The sequence below is a fragment of the Polyergus mexicanus genome, unplaced genomic scaffold (genome assembly GCF_030449975.1).
Source record: "Polyergus mexicanus isolate NDT 795.1 unplaced genomic scaffold, iyPolMexi1.0 SCAF_6, whole genome shotgun sequence".
Lineage (NCBI taxonomy): Eukaryota > Metazoa > Arthropoda > Insecta > Hymenoptera > Formicidae > Polyergus > Polyergus mexicanus.
The window spans coordinates 6,639,305-6,661,995 of NW_027223326.1; the positions used below are offsets into that span (position 1 = coordinate 6,639,305).

General features: G+C 33.1%; 1 protein-coding gene across 3 annotated transcripts in view; it reads right to left on the bottom strand.

The window, feature by feature from the left end:
- Emp (epithelial membrane protein) overlaps positions 1 to 21,983 on the bottom strand; it is a 46,114-nt gene extending 24,131 nt beyond the window's left edge. Inside the window, exons 1-2 of one of the 3 annotated variants that reach the window (XM_070297848.1) lie at positions 21,456 to 21,983; positions 20,961 to 21,374 (exon numbers count right to left, since the gene is read on the bottom strand). In XM_070297848.1, coding sequence (XP_070153949.1) covers positions 20,961 to 21,018 — 58 coding nt within the window. In that variant the 5' untranslated portion in view covers positions 21,019 to 21,374; positions 21,456 to 21,983. Of the gene's footprint in view, positions 1 to 20,960 lie in introns of all 3 variants that reach the window. The other 2 variants (XM_070297847.1, XM_070297846.1) reach the window with 2 other exon arrangements.
- Between the last annotated feature and the right edge of the window lie 708 nt (positions 21,984 to 22,691).

Here is a 22,691-nt window from a genome sequence, read left to right on the forward strand (position 1 = left end):
TAAATTAAAAACTTAAATATTTTATTTAAAATGTTAACGCGTGGAGAGATTATTCTTCTTCTCCGAATATAATCGCTCTTTATAGAGAGTATATAAAATTTCCGGATATAAAAATATTTTAGAAATAGATTGATAATTGTCTATCTTGTGTACAACTTTTGAAAATTTTTATCGGAATATTTTCCTCTCTAGAACATTCTTTTGTGTTATCCAGACTATATTCATTCATGCTGTATCGTGTATAGAAAAACTGACAATATAATGTCTTTATTCAATACTATGATAATAGTCCGGCCAGTTTGTTCCGCGGATCGCGAGGAAATGCGCGAGGACGAGCTCTGCAATTATACCGAAGCGTGTTTGCGATGAGACATCGGGCACGGGAAGTGCGACTGGTGCCGATAGCGACTAATAGAGAGAAAAAGCGGAAACGCTCGTTATCGGGTCAGCGCGAGAGATCATGCACGAGAAAGGTATATAACGTCGATAAAGAATGTAATAAGTACGACACACGCAAACACGATATATAAATTGTACCGTCATTGAGGAGACGCTCATACAGCACCGCAAGATTGCAATAACATTGCAGCAACATTTTTCTGCAAGATTGCAATATTGCAGAAACATTGCGAAATGTTGCTGCAACGTTGTTATGATATTGCAGCAACAGTAAAATGTCCGCCTACAGAAATATTGCAATACAATATTGCAGCAACATAACAATATAATATATATGCAATAATGCTTTATGTATATTTATCGACATAATATCCTTAATATATGAAAAAAATAATAAGAAATTAGGCCTATAAGAGTCAGGATCTAGCGTGTATATAGTTTTTCTGTATTATAATAATAATGAAATTATAAAATGTAAATTTTTCAGTACACATTCGACTTCCTTCAGTGACAGAGAATATCTAAGAGAAATAAGAAAAAACTCAATTTGCAATTATGTAAATTCACAATTTCTTTGTATCCGAAATATTCAGATATCCGGATGCAAAAAGATTGTGGTGAATTTACGCATACGAATTTTTTCACATCTCTCTTGTCTTTATATAATCTCAAAATTTATTTATTAAAATCTGAAGTATCTTTTGCATATTAGAAAATTATTATCAAATTTTTGATTTTATATAGTATAAGAATGGAAACTATTAAAAGAATTCTTAGTCCAATGTCTGAGCCCCTGTATTGGGGTCATATCATACGACTGAAATTAACAAAAATAGTTATTATATCTTTTTAATCTTACTAGCCGCTCTTTGTAAATTTTATATAATCATCATGACTAAAAATTAAATGCGGAATAGATAGCGCAACATGCGTCGCATAATGGTAAACGAATAAACTAGCGATTATTGAATACTTTTTTTGTAATATTTTCGGAGTGTTGCTGTAACATTGCTAAAGTCATATTGTAAAATAATGTCTTTGCAATATTTCTGCAACATTAAACTGCAATATGCAATATTACAATGTTGCAGCAATGTTGTTGCAAGCTTTAGTGCTGTATGGGCGGGGGACGCGATCAGGAAGACGGCAGGAAGGAAAATTTATTATAAATATAGATACACGTGTGTCTTATTGCGCGCATAATTATTCACGCGTGTGGTAAAGACGTGCGCCACATTGCGCAAAAAAAAAAAGGGGGAAAAATGGCGAACGGGTGTGAAAGGATTTCCTATAATATTTCCGAATGCGCGAGAAAGAAATGCGATTCGCGAGCGTAGCGCCGCGAAAGTTTCTATTTTTTTCCCCTTTTTTCTCTCTCTCTCTTTCTCTTGCACAATCGTGCATTTATTCGAGCTGCTTAAGTGTTAACGCGTCCAAGGTTGACTAGGAAAATTCCGCGAGAAATTCCTTGCAAATCACTATACACGCTTGCCGTTTATAAGTAGCATTTCGAGTGATACGTATCAGGGTGTATATAATATTTCGTCTCGTTATCGTTGTGAAAATAATTATTATGCGAAAAAAGATCACGAGATTCTGAATATTTAATATTCTAAAAAAATATCAGAATCACATTATATATGGTTGGAAAATTTGGCTTAAATTTAACGTGTATTCCATGTCCCGCGAATGGTCCGCAGAAATTTTTCTATTAATTTAACATAATACGGATATACAATATATGCTAAATAGTAACATCAATACTATGCTAATAATTTAATACATAATGAATGCAAACTATAATTAATTTGTAATAATTCATATAATTCGAAATTAAATTTTGTGTAAAATCGAGATATTTTTAATGATAAAATTAATGTGGAGAAATGTCATTGGTGATTTGTAGTCACTCTCACTTCTACTGTTTGAGATTAAAATCAGCGTTTTTTACGTAAATTTTAAGAAATTAATCCCGTCATTAATAATACGGAACATATATTCTGTGAAATTAAAAATATGTGCATTATGCATTGCGTGTTATTTTTATTTTTTTTTCCAGCTATTTTGATAATTTCACATTTGTGTTCAATTAACACAACAGTAACTTTTCTCTCTGTGTGTCTTATTATTTAATAAGGAAACGATTTTTTTGTGTATATACCATATATTCAGGATTCAATTTTTCCTTCAATTTCTTTTATTTATTTAAGTCTGCTCATAAAAAAATAACATTTAAAATAGACACCACGATATTGCAAAATAGAATGTTTAAGTGTAATTTATCTATATATTATTCATTTTAACAATAACGCGCAATCGGTTCTCCTTTATTCTGAAACTTTTAGCGTCCAATTTTACGATGATTATGTAATATTAAATAATTTGCCACATAATTTACAATATCAATGATAAAATAAATTTTTAAACTTATAATCCTTAAATTTTTAAAGATTAATTTTTAAATTTTTAAATTTTAAATTCTTAATTTTTAAATTTTCAATCTTCGATCTTTTTATACGCACATTGCGCGTCGCGGATTCTAATGGCGATCGTTATTTACGTGAAGGGGGATGTTCACGCGTCTTCCTTTTTTCCAACATCTAACGACGTACAGATTTTTCCACGACGGAGAAAAAAGATGGTATGACAAATACGACGCTCGTTCGGAAAATGAGCGGGTACAGCGCGCCATAAAACGTCCGCGATTACATACAGATTAGTTTCGTTTGTAGATGCGGAGAACGGGACTTTCGGGGCCGCTCCAGTTCTCACTTCGAGAACTAATCTATTTTCACACGCGTGTCCGATATTATCGCGAGACTTTTTTTGACAATGCAAAAGATCTGCCGTCGTGAGACCCGCTGTCGTCTCCTTAGCATCCGCACCCGCATCCGCAAACACATCTCGTTACCACCACCGGAAATTGTCCCCTCAAACACAGTCGCCGAGGAAATTTGACTTGAGAGAAATGACGAAATATCGATTGTTATCAAGTTATCGCGGATTTTGAACGAAGAAGAGAATGCGATTGGCAAGAAATAAAGAAGAAGACATTATCCATACAGCACTGAAGCTTGCAACAACATTGCTGCAACATTGTAATATTGCATATTGCAGTTTAATGTTGCAGAAATATTGCAAAGACATTATTTTACAATATAACTTTAGCAATGTTACAGCAACATTCCAAAAATATTACAAAAAAAGTATTCAATGATCGCTAGTTCATTCGTTTACCGCTATGCGGCGCATGTTGCGCTATCTATTTCGCATTTAATTTTTAGTCATGATGATTATATAAAATTTACAAAGAGCGGCTAGTAAGATTAAAAAGATATAATAACTATTTTTGTTAATTTAAGTCGTATGATATGACCCCAATACAGGGGCTCAGACATTAGACTAAGAATTCTTTTAATAGTTTCCATTCTTATACCACATAAAATCAAAAATTTGATAATAATTTTCTAATATGCAAAAGATACTTCAGATTTTAATAAATAAATTTTGAGATTATATAAAGACAAGAGAGATGTGAACAAACTCGTTGTATGCGTAAATTCACCACAATCTTTTTGCATCCGGATATCTGAATATTTCGGATACAAAGAAATCGTGAATTTACGCAATTACAAATTGAGTTTTTTCTTATTTCTCTTAGATATTCTCTGTCACTGAAGGAAGTCGAATGTGTATTGAAAAATTTACATTTTATAATTTCGTTATTATTATAATACAGAAAATCTATATACACGCTAAATCCTGACTCTTATAGGCCTAATTTCTTATTATTTTTTTCATATGTTAAGGATATTATGTCGATAAATATACATAAAGCATTATTGCATATATATTATAATATATTGCTATGTTGCTGCAATATTATATTGCAATATTTCTATAAGCGGACATTTTACTGTTGCTGCAATATCATAACAACGTTGCAGCAACATTTCGCAATGTTTCTGCAATGTTGCAATCTTGCAGAAAAATGTTGCTGCAATGTTATTGCAATCTTGCGGTGCTGTATGGGTAAAAAGGTGAGAAACGTAATAAACGGAGATAAAAAGAAGATGCGTGCCAGATGGGTGGTTATAATTTTGAGATTACCGTTACACCTTGTGTATCGAAGTAAAACGAGATAACATCTGTGCTTAATATGTTCCCCCGAGATGTGCGTATTTGATATGCACATAGTTGTAAGCATAACGCGTGTACAATTTACAAGCAACGTCGGTGCAAGCAGAAACTTTCTAATATATACTTGCATTCGTACTGGATGATTATAGAATTGCAGCCTTAAACGCGAGCGGTTAGCGCGTGTAAGCGGATGTCGAAGACTAAAAACCAAGGAAGTATACACATACTTGTTATATATATTATAACGCAAAAAATGTAAAAATATAACAGAAAGACAGATATGACAAAGAATGTATACATTTTTACATAATGTAAATTTCTTTTGCAATTTTCTATAGATTGTTATTGAGTGTTCTATGTTATCCATGTAAAGACTGAAAAATTATTTTACTATAATTTTAGATAATTAATTCATATAATTATTTTAAATTACATCATAATAATTAATTAATTAATATGATCATTTTTAATTATATTATAATTATTAATTAATTAATATGATTGATTTAAATTATATTATAATTATTATTTATTTATTATAATTATATTAAATTAATTATAAAAATATTATGATATCTCTTTAAAATATATTAGATTCTCTTGTTCATATATATATACGTACTTGGAAAATTTGGCTTAAATTTAATATTGTATATATTGCATGTCTCAAACGGTCAAGACAAAAATTTTTATGTTAATATGGATATATTAAATGGTGATATTAATACTATGTTAATATTACAACATGTATGTAAACTTCAAAATAAATTGAAATAAATTTTGTATAAAATCAACATATTTTTAATGATAAAATTAATTGTAGAATAAAGTCAACATTCCATTTTCCCGTAAATTTAATAGTTGAGCTCAATTAATACAACGGCAGTATGTATAAATTAACACACATATGTGTTGAATATTTAACAGAAAAATTTTAACCGGCATACTTTTTGACGAAAAAGACATATATCCGTCGAAACGATTAGGGTTGCACGAGATACCAAGACTAGTTTTGGTCTTGTCTTGATCTTGTCTTCGAATTTCAAGGCAAGATCAAGACAAGATTTTAAATTAATTTATCAAGACAATACCAAAACAAATTATCAAGATTCCTGACCTTATCAAGAGGTCTTGGTTTTTAAAAAAAAGTTATCTAATTGTTCCCGATCTCTGAACGGAGATTTTAATTAATATGGAAATAGGCGAGAAAGAAAAAAAAATTTATTTATTGTTAGTAAGTAAAAACATTTATAAATTTAAAAACTTTAAAAAATTTAAAGAGTCTGCGCATCATTATCATTACACGCTTTAATGTGACATAAAAATAGCGCAAATTAATTACTTTATATTACTTAATTTGTAAAGTTTAATTTCAATACTTACGTTTAAAAATATATCTATCTCGCTTTTTGTTTTTCTGACAATATTTTATTTTTCATTGCTTTTAATCCAAATAAATCTTCATATGCTTTTTTATGACCTTTCTCCAAATGTTTTTTTAATCCAGTAGTGGTTACTATTTTTCATTTTTATTTCTTTAGTCACATTTTCTTTTTGACATAATAAACATACGCCGATTTTTTTCATTGTTTCTTGTTTCATACTTAAAATAAGTTTTCTATGTGCATTGTTTAACTGCACTTACTTCCGAACTTTCATTATCACTTTCGGAAATGTTTGCATGTTCGGCAGAAGAACTTGGTTTAGTTTTTAGACTGCGTCTGCGCAATCGAGACGTGAGCATACGCAGTAAAGAACAAACGAAAATCGTGCTCGGCGCTTCGGATAACAGAAGAAATCAGATATACTTACTATTTTCTGTTTATTATCAAGCTGACAAATAATTTAGTGTTAAATAAAAACTGTTAATAAAAATCAAGGTAAGACAAGACAAGACAAGATCTTTGATACAAAAATCCTTTCAAGATCAAGACAAGATTAAAATTTTCAAGACCAATACAATATTTTTGCGAATATTGTCTTGTCTTGGATCTCGTGCAATCCTAGAAACGATACAGCGAAAAATTGAAAAATAGCGGAGCGAATGATTCAGATGATTAACTTAACGGCATCACTGTCACGAGACACGCTCGAGATAGGCGTATAAATTGCCACGTGGGGTGTTGAAAACGGTTTTTGCCATCTCGTTATTCTCCTCCTCGTCTCCGTCGCACGCTACCTTACGAAACTAGATGAATTGTATGTAAAGATAAGCGTTGCAGCAACACGCTACTTTCGTAATTTCTCGTGGTGCTCTCTAAAGAGCCTCATCTTTTCATCTAACGGTAATTGCCGCAAAAGATGTTACTCATTGTGGCGTCTATTCTTAACTTTTACTCGCTCGCGCGATTCTCTGTCCGAGAGATCTCGGCGCGGGCATCTCTCTCTTGTTATTACGCTTTGCACGAGGTCTAACCGGTGGCACAAAAGTAACGGTGCGCGCACGAAAAAGCGAGTGAAAGTTCTCGTTTCGAGAATGATTCTAGATTGATCCGCTCTCGGGCCTCGTTAGACCGATTGCTAACAAATTCGAGGGATATCTTGTAGCAGAATGTTGCGAAACCTTTGATCTTAAATCTCTTTTTTGTTTTGCAAATAACAGTGTTTTGAAACTTATTATATCTTATAATACAATACTTTCTTTCAGTAATACATCGTGTGAGAGACGAGATCCTTTTTATTTTTTATCGGAAAATCAAATGGATATTAACATTTCTATTATCTTCAAAAGCAGAAAATGATCGATCATTTACTGATCTGTTCAAGAATGATAATGGAAATGTGATTTTTTTTTCTCTCTCAGAGATGCTTTATATAAGAATGTATTGAAAAATACATATTTTTGCAGCGCTAACGTAATTTATTTTCTCGTTGTTATTTCAATTAATCATTACACGACTTTGTTAAGGCAAGCTTCTAATCGTTTTATCGATTTAATGGCATTAGTAATAAAGCATTAGAATTTACTGATCTTCGTCATCTTTTTTTTTTTTTTTGCACATTTATAATATTTATAAAAATTTCTAACGTTTAATAATTGAATTAATAATTAAGTAATAATTAAATTTAAAATCAAGTAATAATTGAATTAAAAGTTAAGTAATAATTGACAGATAGAATTATATGGATACAATCTTGATGAATTTTAGGTAACCAAACATTGAAAGGGATCTTAAACAAGAGGGTGCTCGATTTAATAATATTAAATTTTCAAAAACGATCCTGTACGAATCTTTTAATTTATAATATTAAAAAAGAATAAGCATAAAATATATTGAATAATATAATTTTGCTGAGTTAGAAGTAAGCAATAATTTATTAATTATTAGAAGCAAGTAAATTTTTTTTATATTAAATCATATTCGCATACGCGTGACAATATGTATGCGATAATACTTACATAGAACATAAGTTGATAATATCTTTTGCAAACGTTACAAAGACTTGTAATCGTGTAATTTTCACGAATTCTAGCCATTCATTCTGCTCGCTTTGAAAGAGATTCGTACGGTAAGAAAACGTGTTTATGACACCGCTATCTATTTCGTATGTCATTGTTATTAATAATCCCGGCACAGTTTGGGCAAATCGAAACGTACGCGATTATGACACATTCAGGCCCGATTCACATTTCTCCGTAAGTAAATGCGGATTACGAAGGCGATCGTTAAGCCGTCGGTAAGATCAGCGACACCGAGAGAAAGTATGAAAAGTGCAAAGGTATTCTCTGTCTCTTTCCCTTCATTTCGCTACGAGAGTGTCGAAATTGAAAATACTTTCAACGAAATTGAAACTGCTTTCTACGCTTTGTAAAACACACACGAGGCGTTTTAATATTCCTCGTATTGTTTAGAAGGAGAGTCATTATTGCATTTATTTACACTGTTGGAAAATTTTTTTTATTTTTTAATTTTTTTTTTTTTAAAGAAATATGCCGGTTATAAAATTTTTGTATTAAATATTGTATTTAGCACATTTATGTGTTAATTTATATTGCTGTTGCATTAATTGAACTTAAATATTAAATTATTGTTAAATGTTAAAACAAGTGAAGAAAGTATAAAAATAATTCAATGTGTACATATTTTTAATTTTACACAATAGATATGTTCCGTATTATTAGTAATGAAATTGATCTATTTAAATTTATAGAAAAGATGTTGGTTTTATTTTACAATAGGAGCAAGAATGATCGCGGAACGTCAATAACATTTTTCTAAGTTAATTTTATTATTAAAAATGTTGATTTTTACACAAAATTTATTTTAAATTATTTTAAAAGTAAATTAAATTTCTCTTTCGTACACTTTCTTTCGAAGTAATATAAAAATTTTCTGCATATATATATATTTCTTACATTTTTAAACAAAATAATTGATTTCTTGAGCGATTTAGGAATCCGGTCAGGATTTACAGAGAAGATCAGAAGAAGCTCTAACAAGGGAGGCAAATAAGACTTTAGTCTCTGAAACTGGCATTATGCAAGCGTTTACTGTACTCCTACAGCTCGAAGCATCGGCATAATCAACGCTGACCATCATTTGTCACCGCTAATCTTCGCGTGACTGTTACATCGTTCCTTCTCATTAACCTTTCAACCGAAAGCTTCTTCCGCTGGTTCGACTTTGTTCGCGCACGCCGATGAAAAATAGTGAAGATCTCACTTACATCGAGCACCCAGCTTGCTAAACAATAGTCCATTATACGATTTTTATCCTCCAAGCCGGAGAGCTAATCAAACACCGGTATTTTCTATTCCTTCCTTTAAGTATAATTAAATCAAAAAATATTTCAACTCGTGTTCGATCCCGATATTACGTAATATTTATGCTACGTATGTATGTATGTATGTATGTCTTTATTGACTCCCCAATGGGGTTGCAATCTTATACTCTTACACTTTACAAATTTTCCACATATATTTCATTTTCTTACATTTTCCGCTCTTACAACTAACGCTCCTACACTTAACCTAACGCTTTACTACACCGCTTTCCTTTTCCCCCTCTCTCGCTCTTCCCCTTTGCTCCTCACGCTCCCTTTCCTCCTCCTTCATCCTCATGCCCTTACCTCTTTTCGCTCTTCTCCCTTGTTCCTAAACCCTAACCCTCTTTATGTCTCCTTCCTATTCCCCTCCTTTTTTTATCCTTCTTTCCTTCTCTGTCATTCTTCCTTCTCTTCTATAAAGAGATATATGGTGGGATAAGATCCGAGCGGAATCGAACCCGGGGCCCGGGATGTGGCACTTGTCAGCCCGCGACTCAACGCTCTATACCCGTATTCATAATCCTTCCTTATTTTAAGGACGGAGGAAGCCTCCATGAAGAATTCCTTGAATCTGTAAGGCCACCTTGTTTCATAGATGGACCTCGAGTCTCCCTTTCAGAAGGAAGGAATATTTTAGGGATTTTTAGTGACCGACTGGAGGCAGCACCGTTTTATGCTGCCTGCAACTAATTTCATATAATACATATGAAAATTTTTTCGTATCTTCAAAAAATTCCACGGGATTTTCCCAATCGCGAATGTATCTTTTCGGGATCCGCCACAGAATCCGATTCTCTGGATTTTCGTCTTCAAATCCATCGTCAGAATCATTTAAAAATTCATTATCCATTATCCCTTTTTCCTTTATACACTTTCAGTTTGAGAGCGCGACAACAAATAACCACAAAACCACAAATGTAACGAAACTAACTTTTGGAGGTTATATTTGGTTATATTCTGCGTATCGTTTGCTAAAAAGGTCGCATCACTCCTCGAGGAAGCTCGTGACCTTCCTTGAGATAAGGGAGCCAATAAGATTTCTTGTTTGGTCAAGGAAAGTTTATGAAACGTGGAACGAGAAACAAGGAATCCTTATTCTTCAAGGACGGACTATGAATACGGGTATAAGCCACTCATCGCCCCAAATTTATGCTACATATATTGCCATATAATTGCATAACGCGTTTATGTGTGCGCGCGTTACTTAAATTGATTGTACTGGGTATTCCGGTCATACACCCAACGTTCTTTTAGTTTTTAAAGGGTTTAAAAAAATTTGATCAATTTTTCCCCGACGAGAGAATATTTCGAAAAAATCGCCAATTATTCCGCCATAAAATTCTCCGTCCTCTTCTAATATTTCAGCGTTAAATATCTCGGAATTTGAAGTTCCAATTAAAACTCTGAGGTAATAAAGCGCGCGTGAATTTTCGCGGACAATAAATCTCCGTTACTCATTAGCACCGTGTAATTTCGCGCGACGGACATCTAAGGATCCGTATATACCTCGGGGAAGTCGCTAAAAGGCGCGTTTCAAAGCAGATTTTCGCTCAGTCGTGGCTCGTCCCACGTATATTATACGTATACCGCCTTGCTGATCGAATGTTGCATTCTTATCGAGCCAAGAACGCAGTCAGCCATTGGTCTTTGAGTCGGCAAGTCGCAAAAGTATGTAAGTTGAAACAAGGCAATCTCCAATCGACACGCGCATAATTTACATCTCGACGATATTCTCGAAACGAAATAAAATTTACCTGATTTTACACTCTCTTCCGGGAGATTTAATATTCGATGAGCCTGTATGCGATCGTATATATTTCGTTGAAAATAAGAACGATTATCTTCTTCGCGAGCGCGAAAATTTTGACAGATCGCTTAGCTTGAGTTACAAACAATAAAAAAGAAAAAAAAAGAAAAATTTCCGAATAGAACGAGAAATGTGCGAGTCTAATAAAGTCTTTAGAGATGATTGAAAAATTACTGTAAATTGAATTTTCACAACTATACGAGAATTAACTTTCTCTCGGTGTTTTTAAACGAGCGAGTGAGATAATTCGATTCCGTTAGATAAGCGAAGAGAGATAGAAGGGAAGAAATAAGCAGCGTGCTCTCACGAATCTAAAGTCGCGTATCTGCATCCATCTGAGACCATCCATATTTGTTTCACGTCTAAACTTTGTATTCCCGGCGTTTTGCAATTGTTAAGTAAAGGGAGAAGCGCGGCTGTGTGTTACACTGAGAATAAAATTTCTTTCGATCAAATAAACACATTTTGTCAATTCTGATTTTTTTTTTGCTTAAATAAATACTTCGCCTCCAAAAATATTTTGTTATATTAAATAAATTATTAATTGTATGTAATAAGAATTAAAAATTTTTAAAATACATTATTTAAAATTTAAAGATAAGAAATTATTTATCAAAATAAAAAAAAATCTGTATTCTTGAAACAAGTAGCGAAAAATTTTAACAAACATATTTTTTTTTTTTTTTATAATAATTTAGTATAATAAAAATAAAAGAAGAAATTTTTTTTTTATTTGCAAGTAAAAGCATACTTTGCTTTTATCTTATATTTTACTAATTCAAATATATTTGCTGTTTGATTGAAATAACTAATTTCTTTCCAAATATTTAAATAAATACTTTCTTTATATCAAAATAAATTTTTGGGGGATTTTGTATTATTTTTTCAGTGTACTGTCGTGAATGAAGCTTCATAATGAGAATGCCATGTTTCTCTGATTCGATGAAAACGCGAATGATTCGAGTTCGTCGAACCCGAAGAGTTAAATGTTTTCTTGCGCTAATGTTTTACCGTTTACTTATATATCTGTCGAGAATTGAGAGGATTTGGAAGCACCGGGAGAAATTCGTTTCGTGAAATTATCATTTTCTAATCCTCTCAATACTAAAGATAATGATAACGAGAATGATTTTTCTGATAGAATAATTTTTTCCATCTCGATATAAAAATAGCAACGCAATCTAGATCATAGCTAAAAAAGTTGAAGAAAATTTCGTAAGACTGAGGAAAACATATCCGATTATCGACTTCCTTTTCATGCTATTCTATTCATTTCAATTTTTGCGAAAACCAAAGTTCCGCGCACATTCCTGCTGGAATCCGAACGAGTGAAAAAGATGGAGACTTAAGTTAAGTCTAATTGCGGTAATCGCCGGTTTTAATAATCTCTGCTTCCGTTAGGTTATACATAGTTGTTATAACACAGATGTGTGTGAAGAGAGAGAAAATAGAATTTTATTTCAAAATTAGCTCCAGACAAGCAAGCTGACCATAGAATTTTTAAACGTTCGCTGAGTTACGTATTAATGTTTATCTCATGTTTTTCATATGAACCAATTTAAATACTTATTGTTTCTAACTATAATTATGGAGGACAATAAGCATTACTAATCATATGAACTTATTGCAATACTGCTATTTTGCATTCTTATTACATTAGATCGAGAGTATGTTTTACAGGTTACAATAATACAACGCAAAGTAAAGCACGCATATAGGGTTGCAGGAGATACCAAGACTAATTTTGGTCTTGTCTTGATCTTGTCTTCGAATTTCAAGACAAGATCAAGACAAGATTTTAAATTAATTATCAAGACAATACTAAAACAAATTATCAAGATTCTTGATCTTATCAAGAGGTCTTGGTTTTTAAAAAAAGTTATCTAATTGTTCCCGATCTTTGAACGGAGATTTTAATTAATATGGAAATAGGCGAGAAAGAAAAAAAATTTTATTTATTGTTAGTAAATAAAAACATTTATAAATTTAAAAACTTTAAAAAATTTAAAGAGTCTGCGCATCATTATCATTACACGCTTTAATGTGACATAAAAATAGGGCAAATTAATTACTTTATATTACTTAATTTATAAAGTTTAATTTCAATACTTACGTTTAAAAATATATCTATCGCTTTTTGTTTTCCTGACAATATTTTATTTTTCATTGCTTTTAATCCAAATAAATCTTCATATGCTTTTTTATGATCTTTCTCCAAATGTTTTTTTAATCCAGTAGTGGTTACTATTTTTCATTTTTATTTCTTTAGTCACATTTTCTTTTTGACATAATAAACATACGCCGATTTTTTTCATTGTTTCTTGTTTCATACTTAAAATAAGTTTTCTATGTGCATTGTTTAACTGCACTTACTTTCGAACTTTCATTATCACTTTCGGAAATGTTTGCATGTTCAGCAGAAGAACTTGGTTTAGTTTTTAGACTGCGTCTGCGCAATCGAGACGTGAGCATACGCAGTAAAGAACAAACGAAAATCGTGCTCGGCGCTTCGGATAACAGAAGAAATCAGATATACTTACTATTTTCTGTTTTTTATCAAGCTGACAAATAATTTAGTGTTAAATAAAAACTGTTAATAAAAATCAAGGCAAGACAAGACAAGACCAAGATCTTTGATACAAAAATCCTCTCAAGACCAAGACGAGATTAAAATTTTCAAGACCAATACAATATTTTTGCGAATATTGTCTTGTCTTGGGTCTCGTGCAACCCTATACGCATAAAATTTGCACGTTCAACCTTCAGTAGAATTTCTACCCCTGCCTTTTGATTTTTTGACAGTTGAAACAAACTATTCGAAAATTGTGAAGACAGTAGCACGAGTTTTTCTTACGATTGGCAATCCGCAGTTGTAAAATCGAAACTTGCGGCAGCAAAATATCGATAAATTTGCCACTTTCACCCGAGGGAGGAGCGAAATTTTTCTTCGCGAAAAATCAGAGACGAGTAAGAGACTTCGAAAGTTTACGTTCAGGATTATTATCGTTCGCGCTGATTTTTTTTCATGCGCAAAAAAATATATTTTTCAAAGACTAACATAAAAAAAAAATTCTCATAATCTTTTACGATATATTATTGCCCCTTTTCAAAAGGATATGAGATCCTCGAAATACGAGAGACTATTTTCAATGCAAAATTTCCAATATTTATTTGCTGTCGAGTGTCAAAGGTAATTTTGTCCAAGAGTACACTCTAGAATCGAATAAAAGTATAACGAAACGCAATATAATATATAAGCGAGGTACGCGCGTATGCACGCGTATTTGCATGCAATGATTATTTCTTGTTATATAAGAGTGCTTCCTGTTCTTATGGCCGCATAATATCACCACATAATATGTAAAACACACGTCGGGCCTGTCTTAGATATTACTCGCTCCTAGCGTGTCACTTGTACGACAGGCAAATAATACTAGATGGTATAACAGGAAATAATGCTAGGTAGAGTTTTTTTTTTTTGCACCATCCCTATATAATTAATTATTTCTCTATATTATTTAGTATTTCTCATTAAATGCCATTTTCACAAAAAAAAAAGCGAAAAATAATTCATATTTAAAATTTTAGCTTCATTTTTGAATTAAACATTTTATTTTTATTGAAAAAATTCTAATCTTACATCTTAAATTATTTTATTATTTTACAACTTATTCCGTTATATAAAAAAAAAAAAAAAAAATTATGCTAAGCTTCGCATAAGAGTTCAAAGAATCCAACTACGTCATTGATCGACGCTTTCGTCAAGTGAAAACGCTATGGCTTGCATCTATGAACATTCCTTGAGAAAAGCAACAAATGATACTAGGATAATTGGATGGCGGAACTCTCGTCCTCGGATAGATAGTCCGGCCGAGGCAATAGTTGCAAAGTTCATCCTCCGTCAAGCAAATAACTCGTCTCTCTTTCTCGAGAGATAAGAGAGAGGGGGACACATCGGCTGTTCACAATATGTTGAATAGATCTTAATTATTCCTGCGGATTTCATAACGCATACCTCGTTTTTTCATTATCATCATTATCGTCAATTCGAAGGACTTTGATGCCGATCGATCGATCGATCGATCGATCGGAAAAATATTTTTATACGTATCGGATCTGCGCGAATCGACGATACAAGTGACACAGGCCACGTACTTTGGCTGACACGTGCACGGTTGTTCGATAATACGATATTATTAATGACGGAAACCCGTCAAGCACTTTGTTAATTAATATATCGCTTTGACGGAGAATAACCGGTGCAGCGATGAAAAAGAACGATATCGATTTACATCTTGCACGTGACGCTTAAAAAAAAAAAAAATAGCGTCGAGCCATTTTTTTTAAGGAAAAAAAAATCGAATAATAAAGATAAGAGAGATCTTCTTGAAATGATTTCTCTAATTATAAAAGAAACAAGAATTTATTATATTAATATCTATCTCACTATACTTTTCTATTTTTTTCCATTTTGTGTTTTACTTTTATATTTTTATTATTTTTATAAAGAGAAGAAAGATGACAAACAATTTTATATATATATGTATTTGATTTTCATGATTTTGTGCGCGTGCGTTTTGAACATTTTCAGAAAAACTTATACAAGAGACATAATCGCATCCATCATTCTTTTCAATCGAAGAATTTCTACGGATAAATTTGTAAGAATCTAATACGGACGTTATCACGTTTCATCGCGCGAGTCTTCTGTTTGAAATTAAAGTTATGTTAAGATGAGGTTCCATTAGAGATTCCGGAAGAATATTATGGAAACAGTCCGTTACATCACTATGTGGTTGAAGAAATGATAAAAGGAACGTAATGTAATTCTTTCCTTGGAATTAATCTTCGATCGTGACGTCTCTCTCTCTCTCTCTCTCTCTCTCCCTCTCCCTCTTTCTTTTTTTATTCCAGAAGTAATTATACAATCAGAGATTGAAACTGATACGACACTAATGAGAGTTTGCTAATGCATTGCTGATACATGAGAATGATTTCTACGTTTATTGAACGACAAATATTTACAAACGAATAATTTGAAAGAGAAAAAAGAAAAAAAAAACATGACAGTTGACGTAAAACGCGATCTTTCCGTATTTATAATCGTTTATTTTATGAAGAGAAAAATAAAACTAATAATAAGGAAAGAATTAATTTTCCCTATGATATATTGATATTAGACAAAATAATATTTTACAAAAGTTCGATAATTCTTTTGGACACGTAAAAATTAATTTCTTTTTTTTCACATGTGACAGGGTTATTTGTGATGTACGGGAGGAACTAACAGTCATGACGCGCGCACACACACACACACACACACACGCATTACTTTATTAGGGTGTCTACTCAAATCTTGTAAAGAAATGATTTTCCAGACTTTCTTTCTCGTTCAAAATTCCAGTTTGAGGAATATTTTAAAGATTTTTTTGGTGCAATATTTTGACATAACTTTTTTTATTATACGTATTTTCTAACGTTTTTCATACGAACGACTACTTAAGTTTCAAGTGCTAGATTTGCAAATGTACTTAAAAAAAAAAAAAGAAAAAAAAACTGAACAAGTAATTTTCGTAAGATAAACATTTTCCACTTGCATAATGCATTTTCGTTGTTCTCATCGCTAAAAATTACACTAAAGAATATGTACTGCATATTCAATAGTTTGTGAACATTGATATATATTATAAACAGATAGATAAATATGTATTTACAATATATCTTAAATATACAATTCACTTGGCTTGCCAATTGCTTTCAATATAAGAACAAAATTATCAAAGAAAGAATATTTAAAAGAATTCCCTCAATTTCAATAAAATTCCTAGAAAAAGATCCCCTGATTTTTCCCAGGTACAAAAAGATCCATAAAAATTCCAGATTCTCTCCATGTTTTTCCAGAGAATAGGCACTCTGTTTATTTCAATAAACAATGCTCATACAGCACCGCAAGATTGCAATAACATTGCAGCAACATTTTTCTGCAGGATTGCAACATTGCAGAAACATTGCGAAATGTTGCTGCAACGTTGTTATGATATTGCAGCAACAGTAAAATGTCCGCCTACAGAAATATTGCAATATAATATTGTAGCAACATACAATAGCAATATAATATATATGTAATAATGCTTTATGTATATTTATCGACATAATATCCTTAACATATGAAAAAAATAATAAGAAATTAGGCCTATAAGAGTCAGGATCTAGCGTGTATATAGATTTTCTGTATTATAATAATAACGAAATTATAAAATGTAAATTTTTCAGTACACATTCGACTTCCTTCAGTGACAGAGAATATCTAAGAGAAATAAGAAAAAAACTCAATTTGCAATTGTGTAAATTCACAATTTCTTTGTATCCGAAATATTCAGATATCCGGATGCAAAAAGATTGTGGTGAATTTACGCATACAACGAGTTTTTTCACATCTCTCTTATCTTTATATAATCTCAAAATTTATTTATTAAAATCTGAAGTATCTTGCATATTAGAAAATTATTATCAAATTTTTGATTTTATATAAGAATGGAAACTATTAAAAGAATTCTTAGACCAATGTCTGAGCCTCTGTGTTGGGGTCATATCATACGACTTAAATTAACAAAAATAGTTATTATATCTTTTTAATCTTACTAGCCGCTCTTTGTAAACTTTATGTAATCATCATGGCTAAAAATTAAATGCGAAATAGATAGCGCAACATGCGCCGCATAATGGTAAACGAATGAACTAGCGATTATTGAATACTTTTTTTGTAATATTTTCAGAATGTTGCTGTAACATTGCTAAAGTTATATTGTAAAATAGTCTTTGCAATATTTCTGCAACATTAAACTGCAATATGCAATATTACAATGTTGCAGCAATGTTGTTGCAAGCTTCAGTGCTGTATGGGTGTTAATAAAAAAATCTCATAATTTCCGGAAATTTGTCCGCGGGGATTAATAATTCATGCTCTCTCTCTCTCTCTCTCTCTCTCTCTCTCTACAGCACTATCGAGAGCTTGGAGAATTATTTCGGGTCACGCGTCATTCCACGCACTGGTTCAATGAACCCGAGTAATTTTCGACGAGTTCGGGCCATATCACGAACTCACGGGGTGAAAGTAACCGGACGGGACGCCCACGAATATGCGAATATATGCGAGGTGACAACAAACAGGTTCTTAAAGGTGACAACGACAATGTCGTCGTCGTCGTAGGGCCTGTACTAGCTGAGAAAGAGAGAGAGAGAGAGAGATAAACTATATACAATGGCCGCGCTAAATAAACCGCGATGATTCAGTGTGGTCGACTGCGTGCGCGCGCGATGACATGCATTGAATCGAATTAAGAGCAGCGGCTACAACCGTGACATTACTCACGACGATCGAGTTAATGGCAACCTCTCGGTCTCTCGGTTCAGACATCTCGATTCATGTCTTCGAGCGTGTCTAACTATCGCTCTAAGTACGCGCAATGCGACGCGGAAAGACGATTTGAATAATATTACGCGATTGATAAATAGAAAAAAAAAAAATAATGATAGATCGATGAAATCAATCGGAATTATCCGATCGACTCGCAGGTGTCATTGATCCACAAATTAACGCTTGTAGGTCATACTTCGTTTTTTCCTCCTGATCACATATGGATGACAGCACCTTGTCACAGAGTGCTTGAAAAAAAATTCTACAAAAATTTATATATTATATTCTTTGACATTTGTCGAAGGAGATATAATTGAAAATTATCACGTACGACAGGAGTTAAAAAATAAATTAAAAAAAAATTTCTTTTCTCGATTAAAGCCTTTGGGATATTCTATTACTAAGGTATCGATAGTAAGGGTTTAAATATGGATCGAGCGAATTTTATCGAGTAAATCATTATAAAAAATGATTCGATCAATAATTACGTTTACGGTATAGCAAAACGGAATACTTTTCATTTTTTACGTCACGGAATTTTCTACAAATCGTACAGTATCTCCTCTTTTATCGACGCTGTTAAATAAATATGAGAAATTTAGTTGAACCAGGTGACACGATTTTAAAGCTCACCTTCGAATGTGCTTGAGAATTTCGACTCGAATCACGTTTATTTCATTATTCTCCGTCCGAGCACGCATTGTTATGACTTTTGCTCGATTGATTTGCAACGTCGACAATCATACGATGATTTGACCGCGAAATGTGCAAACTTGGTATGCACGTATCGCGTTTTTAAATACCTCAACATTGAATTATGAACACTGAACATATGTACACGCGTGATGCGTTATTTTTTCGCGCCAAGTCAATTATCATGCCTGTATAATTTTTATTTAATAATAAAGTCTAATAATAAAATATAAAATAAAGATAAATGTACACTTTGCGCACAGATACGCATGTACACGTATGCACGGAATGTGCTGTTCGAAAGCGTGATATCTAAAAATTGCAATAAACTCTCAATGGAATTTATTTGTTATAACTTTTTGGAAAATAATATTACTTTATAATATTTATTTGTTATTTTATAATCTTTTTATCATATTTTACTTCTTATTATATAAAGTATAATATTTCTCGTATGATTAATTTTATAATTAGGGAGTAATTTATTAAAATATTTGATTCTCTCAATTTTTAATCTCGCGTATTTTAATTTAATAATTCCTATAGTTATTCCCGTACACGTTTATGTGCAAGTGTTTTTATTGTTGGCAATAAACGTCATTCGTCGAAATTTTCTGTGAACAGCGATCACTCAAATCGTTAATTTAAAAAAAAAAAAAAAAATTTCATTCCGGGAAACGTTGAAGAAAGAGATAATACTTTATTCATTATAAATTAAATATATAGATAAAATCCCTATAATATAAATAAATTAGAAATATACAATGTAAAAAAAAAAAAAAAAAATTTGATCGAAACTTCGGACAAAGCATTTACAGCTTTTTTGTACACACACTGTCTGAATTTTCAGACAAAATGCTATTTGAATTTTCGGACACACTTCAATTTTCATATAAATCCTTCTGAATTTTCAGAAAAACGACTTTGACGATTAAAATGGATGAAGTCTGAAATTTCTTTTTTCCAGATCTGAGAATTCAGGCAAAAATGTGTCTGCGTTTAAAAAAAATTCTTTACTTTTAATGAAATTTTAACAGATTTTTAAACAGCGAAGATATACAGGGTGTTTCGAGCTAGATCAATGAAACTTGTGGGTCTTATAAGAAATTGAATTCGGGATAAAAAAGTTCCGATAAATGTAGGTCCGAAAGTGCTTCGTTATAGCTAATAAACTTCGAAGAATCACGTTTTTTTTTTTTTTTGATGATTTTTAAAAATAATTTTGAAAAACCCTTTATTCGCGTGAAAAAGAGTAACGAAATAAATCTGACGGGTGATTGAATAACAAATTAACTTACACGAATTTCATTAAGTTCTGATAATTCGAAAGAAAATAAGCTGAGAACGATGAAAAAAGCAGAAGGTTGAAAAGAAAAAAACCCCATCTTTTCATATTTTTTATATAAATATCGCATTGAGTACAAACATTGCGAATGCAAACATGAAAATGTTCTTATCAAATTTTGATCATAATTAATTACTTACAGAGAGTTTACTAGCTATAATATATTTTTAACGAAGCGTTTCCAGATCTATGTTTATCGAAAATTTTTTTATTCCAAATTCCATTTCCTATAAAATCCTGAAGCTTCATCCACCTGATCTGGAACACACCGCATATATTTTTGGAGTAACATCCCTTCTCTCACTCTCTCTCTCTCTTTCTCTTCCTCTTTTTAAGACGATCGATTGAGATCCCGATGAAACATTTTTTTTTTTTTTCCCCCAAGTACTTACACCATCGTCTGAGGAAGCCGCCCTGCAGTTTGGCGCAGATCCCGCGATGCACCCTCATCCTGATGACCGGTGTTGATCGAGAGGATCTTTCACCCCGAGATCACACGGCACACCCGAGCGTCGAGATAAGAAGCGCGAGATGCAAATGCGCCGATCCCCCGGATTCGTCGCTGCCTCCCCTTCGCCGATGTCTCTCGTCTTCGGATATATCCCCGCGACGGCCGCGTCATCCACAGAATGCACAGGATTTCTTCGAAAGGGGATCCGTTCGAAATGTCATTCGACGCGGCGGCACCGGTTGGATTCCACGCGTTTATCGTCCCCGCCGTCGCGTTTTCTCGCGGCGACCTCGAAGATCGTGAAGCTAGCGCTCGCAACTTGACTCGGAGAAAGTCGGTCCTCCTCTCGTAGAGCCTAGAGTCAAAAGTGTGCCGGTCGAGCGTTATTATGGAGATGCTGGACCCGCCGGACTCTTACTCCTCTCTTCTTCTTTACTTCGTCGTCGTAGTTTCGAAGAAACGTCTCGCTCTAGGACACGTCCCGCCCAGTAGTAATCCTCGTCGATCCGTCTCGAATCTGCTCCCAGCACGTGACAACGAGTGATGCGAATATACGCGTTGGATACACCGCTGCTTCCTCCTCGATCGTCGGTGGCCGCGACAGTGATCGTGGGAACGATCGGCGATGATGTTGCACTTCGGCAGGAAAGAGGCATACGATCCAGGAGGTGGAGACTATATGTACAGGGATACTGATGAGGAGATGAAGAGAATCAAGGAGAAGAGAGAGGGAGAAGTCAATGAAAAGGCAGGATAAGAGCGGCCGAGAAGAGACGGATCGAATGAAGAGAAGAGGGAGAGGCAAGGATAAAGGATGATATTGAGGAAAATCGATGCGATATCGAGGGGAACACCGTATGTAGGTATACGTTTGTAGATGTTGTGGGCGTACAAATGTTGTATTGGCGATACGGACGTGATGGTGCGATCGGTGCGAGATCGGCCGAGACACTGCCGAGAGATCGTCGTCGCTCAGGTGAACGATTTATTTCTGCCCCCCACTTGCCGCTCCACTTTGCCCCCTTCGGTGCGCGCCTGTTCAGTGCCTACTACTACTACTACTACTACTACTACTACTACTAACTCTTGAAACAGCCGCCGCCGCCGCCTCTACTTCTTCATTATTCGGTTCCCCTCGAGATGTTCTTCTCCTGCTCCGCAGCAACGCAGGAGCGTTTCATCTCGTTCGCGGGGCCCCCGAGTTGTCTCTTCATTTCGCTGTGAAAAAATTCTCTTCTTTTATTTCTTCTTTAATTTGTTTTCTTTTTCAATTCAAATACGGAAGCGTGTGAAAAAGTTGGATAGCGAAATCAGGTAAAATAATTCAAAACGAAAATAATATATAGGGTGTTCTAGAGATTAGATCAATGAAACTTCAAAGTCTTATGGGGGATTGAACTTGGTAGAAAAAAATTCCTATAAGCATATAGATCCGGAAACGCTTGATTAAAAAGTTATAGCTAATAAACTCTCTGTGAGTAATTAGTTATGATAAAAAATTTAATTTTAGAACATTTTTATATCTGCATTTGCAATGTTTGCACTACGAGTGTAATGTTTACATAAAGACCATTGCAAGGTGGTTTTTTTTCAAGTTTTTGCTTTTCTCGTTGTTTGAGTTTTATTTTCGTTTGAACGCCTTATATCAGAATTAAACGAAATTGGCGTAACT